The sequence below is a fragment of the Antennarius striatus genome, chromosome 3 (genome assembly GCF_040054535.1).
Source record: "Antennarius striatus isolate MH-2024 chromosome 3, ASM4005453v1, whole genome shotgun sequence".
NCBI lineage: Eukaryota > Metazoa > Chordata > Actinopteri > Lophiiformes > Antennariidae > Antennarius > Antennarius striatus.
Genome location: NC_090778.1, coordinates 29,286,079 through 29,297,500, shown reverse-complemented (window position 1 = coordinate 29,297,500; position 11,422 = coordinate 29,286,079). Strand labels below are relative to the sequence as shown.

Below are 11,422 nucleotides of genomic sequence, written 5' to 3'. Positions count from 1 at the left end.
TGACCCTCTCCCGCGGGTGTCCGGGGGGGCCCGTCGGTGCCTCCAGCAGGAACTCGGAGCCGCAGGGCGACAGCTGCAACCGGGCTCCGGTACCGTACCGGACGTCCACCGACTCGTCCTCGTACAGGAGCATCAGACCGGCGCCGGTGTCCATCATTCCGCCGCTTCTTCCGGGACCCGCGGGAACTCAAAACACGGTGACGCACCCCTACGTCATCAAGAAGGGACGTGTGACGCGGGGAGGGGACAAACCAGAAGCCACAGTGTGACCCTACTATGATGAAGGCACGTGCCTAGCGACAGTTCCATTCGATGTGCACGTGTGTGTGTGTGTGTGTGTGTGTGTGTGTGTGTGTGTGTGTGTGTGTGTGTGTTCTCACGAAGCGCGAGTTACCGTTAATATATAACAATAACAATAACTGATCTGTTAACCGATGAGACATCCTGCGGTAGTGGCGTCACCATAGTAGCAGCATTAGCCAGTAGCATTAGCCTGGAACGATTCATTCATTCATTCATCTTCCAACCCGCTTAATCCGCTAACGCAGGTCGCGGGGTAGCCAGCGCCTATCCTGGCAGTCTCAAGGCGAGAGGCGGGGGACACTCCGGGCACGACGCCAGTGTACCGCGGAGCCACACAGAAACAAACAACCACTCACACACACACTCACTCCTATGGTCAATTTGGGACCGGCCAATCAACCTGGAGCGCATGCTTTTGGAGGGGGGAGGAAGCCGGAGAACCCGGAGAGAACCCACGCAGACATGGGGAGAACATGAGAACTCCGCACAGAGCGGGACTCGAACCCGGGTCCGCCGTGATGTGAGGCAGCAGCGCTAACCACTTGGAACGATTCAATTAAACTTTATTTACAAGCAGCTAAATCACAGTAGTGAATTTAAACAGAAAAAAAAATCAGATTGAGAGAAAATCACATGTAAAACCTTTCCCCGCAAAAAATATTTAAGTTCCTGTTTCCTACACAAAGTGTAACTTCTGATAAATGTGGTTAATTAACGTTTGGTAGTATTCATTCCGGCCAGCAGGGGGAAGTAACGCACTACGGCTGGAGTGGCTGTATTATCCAGTCTGGCCAGCAGGAGGCAGTAACGCGCCAGGGCTGCGGACGGACCGCAGCCCGTTCAGAGCGCAGAAGAAGCGGCAGCTCGGCGGATCGTTTCGCGGCAGGAAACTCGTCTCCCCGCAGCTGAGATCGGCTCGTGACGCTGGTGGTGATGACGTCATCAAGCTGTTCTCCCCCAGCAGAGATGTCGGAGCTGCAATGAAGGTGAAAAGATTTCTGACGTAACTTCCGCCTGTAGCGCGGTGCTGGCCCGTTTCATCTGCCGGTGTTAGCCTGTTAGCTTAGCCGTCGTTCGGGCGGGAGAGGAGCCCTGACGGCTGTCCGAGGCCCGCCTGAGAGAAATGATCAACACCACGTGTTTCCGGTGGTCGTGACGTTTTTCTGTATGTCCAGGCGCTGACGTCAGACGTGTGTTCCGTGTCCTCTGGTCTCGCGTGGAGACAAAACACACACTGGACACACACACACACACACACACGGGACACAAACACTCTGCACACACACACACAAACTGCCCCCCCCCCCCCCAGATGAAGACCTGTGTCTCTTCCTGTCAGGCGGGGGCCTCAGCCATGTGGGCTTCCTGCTGCGGGCTACTGAATGACGTGATGGGCGCGGGGGCCGTCAGGGGCCAGCGGCCGTTCAGGTTTGCCCCCAGCGCGGGGTACTCCACCTACCCCCCCACCAGCGCAGGCAGTCCCCCGCCAGCCTGCAGGGCCTGTGGGCAGAGCTTCTCCGTCTTCAGGAGGAGGGTAGGCGTGTCCTGTCGAGGGAGGGGCCACCTATTGACCCCCGGGGCGGGGCCTCATGCTGACCCTCCCCTCTCTGTTGCAGTACCTCTGCTGCGCCTGCAGGGGGAGCTTCTGCTCGCTGTGCTGCGTGCTGCAGGGGGGGCTGCGTGTGTGTGACACCTGCCACCTGCTGAGGAGCACGGCCTTCCAGAGGCCACGCCTCCTGCGCCTGCAGGTGAGGGTCCTGCGCCGGTACCTCCTGCTGCGCAACGTCTCCACGGACACCTGCAGGGAGAAGGAGGAGCTGGTGGACCTGGTGCTCCGTTACCGGGGCAACGGAGACGACACGCCCACCACGCCCTACGTGGACACGCCCACCCCACGGCCTGCCTTCGTGGCGTCTCAGGAGGAGCCGCTGAGTCGGAGCAACAGCTCTGACACCACCCAGGTCAGAGGTCGGGCTCTGGAGGGGGGTTTTTTTGTACTGTTTGTGTTGCTATGACAACCTGAACCGGTGAGATGTCCATCTGACCCCGCCCCCCTTTGCGTTGCAGGACACAGGTGACGCCACGTCTGTGTCTCCTCTGCCCCCGGCCCCTGGTGAGGACCCCCCAGAGGTGAGCAGTACCGAGGCAGACGATCGCCATAAGGCTTGTCCTGATGCTCTAACACCCGCCCCTTCCTGCCCCTCAGGGGGACCCCCGGGCACGGCGCCGGGCGCGGCCGTCGCCCCTGAGCAGCCTGGGGGGCGTGGAGACGCTGTCGGACCTGGGGGGCGTGGAGACGCTGTCGGACCTGGGGGGCGTGGAGACGCTGTCGGACCTGGGGGGCGTGGAGACGCTGTCGGACCTGGGGGGCGTGGAGACGCTGTCGGACCTGGGGGGCGTGGAGACGCTGTCGGTCCGGCAGCTGAAGGACATCCTGCAGCTCAACGCCGTCAGCTACTCAGGCTGCTGTGAGAAGTGGGAGCTGGTGGAGCGGGTGGGCCGGCTGCACCTGGAGGGGGGGGCCCACAGGACGTCAGGTAGGCTCTGGACACGCCCCTCAGCGTTTGATGTTTAGCCTTGCTGTCCCTGCAGCCAATCAGAGCCCTGACGGTTCCTCACACAGCTGCACCGCATCAGACCCGTTACCATAGTAACGTAGGTTCTCCTCTTCTTGCAGTGGAAACCAGCAGCAGCTCTGGGACCACAGGTGAGCCTCCAGTCACCTGTGGACAGCACTTCCTGTTTAGAGCGCAGGAGGCCCCACCTCTTGCCTCTCCATGCTACATGTGATGCTATCGATGCTAATCAGACGCCGTGAGGGCGACAGTGCGGTTGCCATAGGAATGTGTTGCCAGGGAGTCACCACGGTGTCTGTGTTGCAGACGGCGAGAGGACGCCACTGACCGTCGCCGACGACAACCTGTGCCGGATCTGCATGGACGCCGCCATCGACTGCGTGCTGCTGGAGTGTGGTCACATGATCACCTGCACCAGGTGCGGCAAGAGGATGAGCGAGTGTCCCATCTGCCGGCAGTACGTGGTGCGCGCCGTGCACGTCTTCAGGTCCTGAGGGCCCCAGGGGGCGCCGGCGGGGACACGCCTCTGGGGGGGGGACACCTCAGGGGGAGGGGCTTCAGTCTATTTGGGAATGTTGAATTTTTATTTTGTTAAATAAAGACCTGAATGTTTTTGTGCGTCAGGCGGTTCATGTTCTGATCCGTCAGGAAACTAAACGCTGTGAAGGTGACCCCACCCCTCCCGTGATCATGTGACCAGAGTGGAGGCGTGGCTACAAAGCAGATTCTTTAATGAGCACGATTAGTTTTGAATGTACAGATAGAAACATGACCACGCCCACAGGAAGTGATGACAACACAAAACACCCCGAAACACACACACCACCTACCGTAGGTCGCCCCCCCCCCCCGCCCCGGCGTCCAGGTCATGTGACGAATAAATACAAACTCCACTAAAAAAGAGCAATAAATAAACTGACAAAAACCCCGTCAAACATGATCGATGGCGGTTCAGAGGTGGGGTCCAATCACACGCCATCCAGCCGGGGTTTGGCACTAGAGGGCGCTGTCTGGCTGCCGACGGGGGGCGTTCCATTCAGCTGTCACCTCGTGAAATGCTGCTGGTATAAATACTGCTTCAGACGCCTCCTGGACACCAACGCGTCCCACTTCCTGTCCCGGGTCCAGTCAATGTCTCCTGGTCCGAGGCGCCCCGCCCCCTCTTGGTCGTTAACGGGACGACGCTCTAGGACGGACCGGCTTCGGCTGAGCCTCTCCTGGGGTCCCCCCCCCCCGGTGGGGGCTAGCTGGACTTCTGCAGCAGCTTGTCGTCCCTCAGGCGGAAGGGGACGCTGACCGACATCTCGGCGATGAAGCGCTCGCACGCCGTCCGCGTCACCTGCTTACAGAAGCGCAGGTCGATCTGACAGATGCTGCCGCAGCGCTTGAAGAAGTTCAGGGAATGATCCGTGACCCGGTTACACACTGGGGGGGGAGGACACGCCCGTCAGGAACCGTAGCGACCACAGGAAGCGGGAGCGGGGCCGGCTCTCACCTGACAGGTTGATCTCGGTCAGCGAGTCGCGGGTGGTGGTGCCGGCGGCGGTCAGCAGGTTGACCGACTGGTCGTTGATGTGGTTGCAGTAGCTCAGGTCCAGGTTGGAGAGGCGGGGCATGTGGCGGCTGATGAGGCACAGGGACGAGTCGGTGATGTCCAGCCCCGCCAGGCGCAGGTCCTCCACGTTACGCAGCTTGCAGCGCGTGTCCAGCTGGCCTGTGGGCCACAGCGGGCAGGTGAGGACCCCCCCCGGAGCAGCCCCCCCCCCCCCCCCCCGCGCCAGTGTGTTCACCTACCTGGTCTGTTGTCGGTGGGGGGGGACAGCAGGTCCCTCATCTGGGCGTCCTTCAGCCCCTCCACCCACTGGACGTCCAGGCTGCGCAGGAGGGGGCAGCTGGAGGAGCAGAGCGCAGACACCGCAGCCCAGGAGCAGCCGGACAGCTTCAGCATGCGCAGACCTGCAGGAGCACCTGTTAGCGTGGGGGGGGGTCAGGGGGGTGGGGTGGGGGTGGGGGGCACCTACCCGGCAGACGGTTGATCAGCCAGCTCAGCTGCTTCTTGGAGATGTTGGTCCAGCTGAGGTCCAGGGAGACGGGCTGGCGCCGGATGATCCCGCTCAGCATCAGCGGCGTGATGGAGGAGCAGCGCTTCAGGTCGATGCACGCCCACAGACGCTTGTCACAGCACCTGGACACGCCCACAGGCACGCCCCCACAGAGAGAGAGAACACACACGACTGTGAGCTCAAGCATCAACGTGTGTGTGTGTGTGTGACTGTGTGTGTGTGTGTGTGTGTGTGTGTGTGTGTGTGTCTGTGTGTGTGTCCGTGTGTGTGTGTGTGACTGTGTGTGTGACTGTGTGTGTGTGTGTGTGTGTCTGTGTGTGTGTCCGTGTGTGTGTGTGTGTGACTGTGTGTGTGTGTGACTGTGTGTGTGTGTGTGTGTGTCTGTGTGGTTGTGTGTGTGTGTGTGTCTGTGTGTGTCTGTATGTCTGTGTGTGTGTCCGTGTGTGTGTGCGTGTGTCCGTGTGTGTGTGTGTGGTTGTGTGTGTGTGTGTGTGTGTGTGTGTGGTTGTCTGTGCGTGTGTCCGTGTGTGTGTGTGTGGTTGTGTGTGTGGTTGTGTGTGTGTGTGTCCGTGTTTGTGTGTGTGGTTGTGTGTGTGGTTGTGTCCGTGTTTGTGTGTGTGTGTGTGTGTGTGCTCACCAGCGGTTCCAGGTCTTACACACCCTCATACACACACACAGCTGGGGGTGTGTGAGGTATCTGAACAGCTTCATCCACACCTCCCTCTGGGCGGGGTGAGTCCTGCCGTCCCTGAGGGGCAGCCTGTCGGGGGGCGGGCTGATGGGGGGGGGGCGGATGACGTGGCGCTCCATTTGGACACACTTGGGTGGGGACTGTGGGGGCGGGGGCCGGCTGGTGGGCGTGCTCCTGTTGAAGCCCAGGGGGGCGATGGGGCCGGGGTAGAAGTGGCGCAGCTCCCAGGGGGCGCCGTTGAGCTCGCGGGGCCTGAGGGGGGGGCCCGGCTCGCCCCCATTGCGGAACAGAAGGCGGGGCTCCTGGTTCTCGGGCTCCGGCTCCGCCTTGAGGGGGGGGCGCTGAACGTCCTGGGTCAGGGCGCGGCTCAGCTCGCGGCCCGGCAGCCGGCGCTTGCGGCGCGCTTTGGGGCGGGGGCCCCGCTCCTGCGTCTCGCTCCCCCCCTCGCTGCTGGGGCCCGCCTGTGGGGAGCTGCAGTGTGATTGGTCGCTGTCGGCCCCCGCCCCCTTCAGGAAGGGGTTCAGGAGGTCGCTCCGGGGGTCGTCGCCCTCCTCCTCGTCTCCGAAACGGCCCCTCCCGTCCACGCCCCCCCTGAGCGGGGGCTGCTCCTCCTCACACACCTCCTCCTCCTCCTCCTCCGTCTTGATGTGGTGCAGAAGTTTGGAGAAGAAGGGCTCGTCTGGCTTCACCTGCAGGGGGGGGGGCAGTGAGACGCTGTCTGTGGACCCCCCCCACCCCCCCACCCCACACACACACACACACCTTCTTCCTGCCTCCAAACTCCTCCTCCTCCTCGTCCTCAAACAGCTTCCTCTTCCTCCTCAGCTTGTCCTCAGGGCGGGGCCGGGGCGGGACGCAGGGCGACAGCAGGGGGGGCTGCCGGTGCAGCGGCTCCTCGGGGGTGGGGCCGGGGCGGTACCGGGGCGTGTCGTCCGGCCTCCTGCGGGCGGCGGCAGACGCGTCGCCCTCCTCCCTGGGGGGCCGCAGCAGCGACCCCGGGAGGTTGGAGGCGTACTTGAAGCCCGGCCCCCGTTTTTGCTTCAGCACCAGAGGGACAAACAGCGGGACACGCCTTTATACCTTTAGCCTATGGCCACTGGCTGTGTTGCCACGGCGACAGACCCCCCCCCCCCCCCCCCACACACACACACATCGTACTCACTTTCCCGCTCTTCCCAGCGTGGTTACACTTGGGACACTCCCAGCAGTTGGGCAGCTCGTCGTTGACCACGCCCGACGCGTCACTCACCTGGGGGGAGGAGAGGGGGAGAGGTTCAGCTGATGGACGAGCGCCTGTAACCATGACGACGCCGTAACCATGACGACGCCCCTACCTTAAGACAGTGGGGGTGTACGATCTCGTTACAGATGGAACACTCCATCAGCATGAAGTTGAACTTGTCGTCCTCCTCCTCCAGCGTGTCCTCCTTCCCCGCCTCCTTACACACCACACACACCGCCGTGTGGGGGAGCACGGGCTGCAGGGACAGCACACGTCACAGGGAACGCCCCCTCCCCCCCACATCACTTCCTGCTCAGCTGACCTACCGCGATGCACTGCCTCATGATGCAGGACTGCTTCATGCGCCCCGGCCCTCCGAACTTCTTCATGTCCTTGCAGAAGTGACACTCCCCACACTCGGTGCGCAGACACGCCTCGCACTTCCTGCAGCGCGTCCTCCGGCGCCGCGCCCCCGACGCGCTGCGATTGGACGGCAGCTTGACGGCCGACGACGCCCCCATTTTGGGTTTTGGCCGGTTAGCTGCGCGCTGCTGGAGGACAGACAGACACCAGTGAGTCATCAGCGGTTAGTCATCAGCGGTTAGTCATCAGCGGTTAGTCATCACCGGTTAGTCATCACCAGTGAGTCATCACCAGTGAGTCATCAGCGGTTAGTCATCAGCGGTTAGTCATCACCAGTGAGTCATCACCAGTGAGTCATCAGCGGTTAGTCATCAGCGGTTAGTCATCACCAGTGAGTCATCACCAGTGAGTCATCAGCGGTTAGTCATCAGCGGTTAGTCATCAGCGGTTAGTCATCAGCGGTTAGTCATCAGCGGTTAGTCATCACCGGTTAGTCATCAGCGGTTAGTCATCACCGGTTAGTCATCACCGGTTAGACATTCAGAGTTAGTCATCAGCGGTTAGTCATCAGCGGTTAGTCATCAGCGGTTAGTCATCACCGGTTAGTCATCAGCGGTTAGTCATCACCGGTTAGTCATCACCGGTTAGTTATCCAGAGTTAGTTGTCCAGAGATATTCATGTTGCAACAGCCATCAGGACACGCCTGGACCCTGTGTGTCAATGGGGGGGGTCGTTGAGATGCCAGTTGCTAATGTTAATGCTGGTCATTAGCCATGGTATGCTAATGCTGATTAGCCCTTGTATGCTAATGCTGGTCGTGGACAGCCGTGATGGAGAGCCTACAGACTGGTTTTAGTGGAGTAAAGCTCGTCGTCTCTGTGGGACCGACATAGTGGTACGACACACCCGATATTTGATCTATGCTCGTTTCCTGACCCGCAGCACAACCCCGGTCCTGGTGATGTAGGACACTCCCCCAGGAGATTGAAGACGATGAAGACCACCACTCCATGGTGGTCTCTGTCCGTCAAAAGCAATGAAATAAGACAAATCATAACACAGCCCAGTACAGCAACAGGTTACCGTGGCAACACGTTTGCCTTTCTGGTGGTAACTGTTGTTGGATAAAAATAATCCGACAGGAGGTGTGAGGCGATGAGTGTCATGTGACCCTCTCTCCGGTACCACCAGAACATCGGATCAAACTGACATCAAAGGACCAGAATAAACAATGTGTGTAAACAATAAACAATAATATTATTATAATATTATTATTATAATATTATTATTATAATTATTATTATAATATTATTATTATAATATTATTATTATAATTATTATTATAATATTATTATTATAATATTATTATTATATTATTTTTATTATATTATATAATGATACTAATAGTAATAACAAGGACCAGATAAATAGTAAAAATAATAATGATCATTATTATTGTATTTAGGACAGGATAAATCTGGACCAACAGGACGACCCGTCCTGATCCCGGGACAGAAGTGCCTCTCCTTCACGCCGTCCTGATTCACTCGGGGGGGTTTCCTCCAGGCTGTTTGTCCAGAACAACGGGCCGATTGTTGTTGATGCAGAACCAGAACCCGTCCCACTTGATTCTGACAAACACACAAATCACAGGAAGTGCTGCCGGCGCTGCAGGGCGTCTGACATCACCACACAGCTGGCGCCGACAATTAGTTCACCAGCAGGAGAGACGGTTCTGTAGCGGTGAGGGTTCAGTTCCAGCGCCAGACACACGGACCCCAGACCTGATCCTGATCCGGTGGCTGACGACACCAAGCAGTCAATCAGCTGACGTCTAACGGAATGTGTCAGGAACCTGGGACTGGTTCCTGAACCTGGGGCCGGTTCTGGGACTGGTTCCTAAACCTGGGGCCGGTTCTGTGACTGGTTCCTGAACCTGGGGCCGGTTCTGTGACTGGTTCCTGAGACCTCCCTGGGAGTCCAGGTCCTCCAACAGCACAAACAGGTCTTCATAACAGAGGGGGCCACAACGGGCCCCGGGGCCTCCAGCACCTCGTCCCTGACCCATCAGCTGTTGATGGACACAACCAGCAGTCAATCAGAACCCAGACTTTGGTCCAAACTAATCCATTCAGCACCAAGAACAGTTTGGGGCCCCTGGGGGTCACTGGCCCCTGGCTGGCTCCCACAGCACCAGAGGGGCCATTCCATTGCCTGGACTCAGCTTACCGGACCTGGGGGGGGGGGGGCTGGGGTCAGGAAGTGGGGCTCCAACAGAAACGGACGCTCCGCCGTGGAGCTGCATGAAGCCGGGGGCCCCCGGGGGGAGAACCGGGGACACCCGGCGGTAGGGGGGCACGCTTCGGACCGCAGTGCTCCGGTAAACTGGTCATCACATACCCGGTGTCTACCGACCGGTCTGTGTCCGGTAGCAGCCCGGCTAAGACTCGGCTAACAGCCCGGCTAAGACTCGGCTAACAGCCCGGCTAACAGCCCGGCTAAGACTCGGCTAACAGCCCGGCTAACAGCCCGGCTAAGACTCGGCTAACAGTCCGGCTAACAGCCCGGCTAACAGCCCGGCTAACAGCCCGGCTAACAGCCCGGCTAAGACTCGGCTAACAGCCCGGCTAAGACTCGGCTAACAGCCCGGCTAAGACTCGGCTAACAGCCCGGCTAACAGCCCGGCTAACAGCCCGGCTAACAGCCCGGCTAACAGCCCGGCTAACAGCCCGGCTAAGACTCGGCTAACAGCCCGGCTAAGACTCGGCTAACAGTCCGGCTAACAGCCCGGCTAACAGCCCGGCTAACAGCCCGGCTAACCGGAGGAAGACTGAACCGACATGTTTGTCCGGTCGCCTCGGAGCGGAGGAAACCACAGAAGAAGTCCAACGATAACCCGCAGAAAAGGGAGGGAAAGCCGTTCCCCGTTACCGGAACAGACTCCCGTTAACACGTGACTTAACGACACGCTCGCGCTCCCACCTGCTCGGACTCGGACTCATACTCCTCTTCGTCTCCGCTCAGTGACAGGGCCATGGCTCCTCCGTCTCATCGCTCGCGAACACAACCTAACATGGCGGAAGCCTCGCGCTCCCTCCCTCCCGCCCTCACGTCCAGGGCCTGTGGGACGTTCACGGACCTCGGAAATATCCCCTTCTGCTTTAGTGAGCGCGTCCGTTTCCCTCGCAACAACATAAACGTCGTGAATGATAGTTGATTAAAGAAATAAAGATAACTATTTAACATTAAAAAATCACAAACTAACTGTGTGCATAATTAATTAGATTCAAACGCTAATGCTGGTAATCGGTTAATTATATTGGCGGATTTTATACTGGACTTGAACGCAACCAAGATGAGAACAGGAAATGGGTGACTCGGTAAACACGGATAGTTCCCTCCTACACATATCCGTCATGGTTTGTGTTTGTTATTGTGGGATGTTTGAGTCAAAGACGCGATTGAATTCGTCACAGGTTGATTTGATTTATGGGACGAATCAATCCTGTTAATGGCCTCATAGTTTAGAAACGATCTTACTACGACAGGCCGTAGTTTTCAGAGTGAAGTGCCCGGTCACATGACCCGTGTCCGCCGCCGGACCGCTGAACACCAGTCAGACTTCCGGTGTTTCTACCGACTAATGGAGAGCAGAGGAACTCTTTGCTGCTGGTCTCAGACCAGCGAGTCGAGACGAACGCAGTTCGAACGCAGTTCGTCTGTCCAGGACAAACGTGAGAGAAAGCACTTTGTGACGTCATCCCGTGTGTGTGTGTATGCAAACGAACACACAGCGCGTGAGAGACTTACTCACAGCTATGATTTAATCACGACGCCTGAACAATGAGTCACATGACGGCGTCATGTTCCCTGTTGGAGGCGTCCCGTGGCGCCACCCGGCGGCAGCGTGAAGAACTACACCATCGAGACGTTCACGTCCGAACACTTTAATGTGAACCAGCTGCTGTTTCGAGTTACACACGGGTTTTAAACTGGGGAAAGGAGTTCTGAAATGTAGTATGGCTGTTTGAGGATGATTCTGAACATGGTGGCGTCACTGATGAAGTTGTTCTTCCTCTGTGATGTTGGGACATCAGGAGTGTTCAGAGAACATCCAGTTATGTAAACAGGACAGAACGAAAATCTGCTTCCCCAGAATAAAGATCCGATCAGAAGCCATCGGCATTTAATTCTTACCTTTCA

General features: G+C 58.4%; 3 protein-coding genes across 6 annotated transcripts in view; 1 reads left to right on the top strand and 2 right to left on the bottom strand.

Moving 5' to 3' along the window:
* Positions 1-637, bottom strand: part of c3h5orf34 (chromosome 3 C5orf34 homolog) — a 6,182-nt gene extending 5,545 nt beyond the window's left edge. Inside the window, exon 1 of one of the 2 annotated variants that reach the window (XM_068311403.1) lies at positions 1-637. This exon is cut by the window's left edge and continues 35 nt beyond it. In XM_068311403.1, the coding sequence (XP_068167504.1) occupies positions 1-157 (157 nt within the window). In that variant the 5' untranslated portion in view covers positions 158-637. The other variant, XM_068311404.1, reaches the window with a different exon arrangement.
* Positions 638-913: 276 nt separating this feature from the next.
* Positions 914-3,780, top strand: rnf34a (ring finger protein 34a). The gene is made up of 7 exons (XM_068310331.1): positions 914-1,289; positions 1,643-1,837; positions 1,920-2,264; positions 2,371-2,433; positions 2,510-2,840; positions 2,981-3,010; positions 3,186-3,780. The coding sequence occupies exons 1-7, from the start codon at positions 1,284-1,286 to the stop codon at positions 3,371-3,373; spliced, it is 1,158 nt and encodes a 385-aa protein (XP_068166432.1). The 5' UTR covers positions 914-1,283; the 3' UTR covers positions 3,374-3,780.
* Positions 3,594-10,324, bottom strand: kdm2ba (lysine (K)-specific demethylase 2Ba). 3 transcript variants are annotated; one of them, XM_068310327.1, is made up of 10 exons: positions 10,202-10,324; positions 7,182-7,406; positions 6,968-7,111; positions 6,796-6,882; positions 6,396-6,680; positions 5,580-6,322; positions 4,901-5,064; positions 4,674-4,835; positions 4,375-4,593; positions 3,594-4,304 (listed from the first exon to the last, which is right to left on the bottom strand). In XM_068310327.1, the coding sequence occupies exons 1-10, from the start codon at positions 10,253-10,255 to the stop codon at positions 4,123-4,125; spliced, it is 2,265 nt and encodes a 754-aa protein (XP_068166428.1). In that variant the 5' UTR covers positions 10,256-10,324; the 3' UTR covers positions 3,594-4,122. The 3 variants fall into 3 exon arrangements, with proteins under 3 accessions (XP_068166428.1, XP_068166430.1, XP_068166429.1); XM_068310329.1 differs by having other exon boundaries at positions 6,396-6,671; XM_068310328.1 differs by having other exon boundaries at positions 7,182-7,403; positions 10,202-10,314.
* Positions 10,325-11,422: the final 1,098 nt, after the last annotated feature.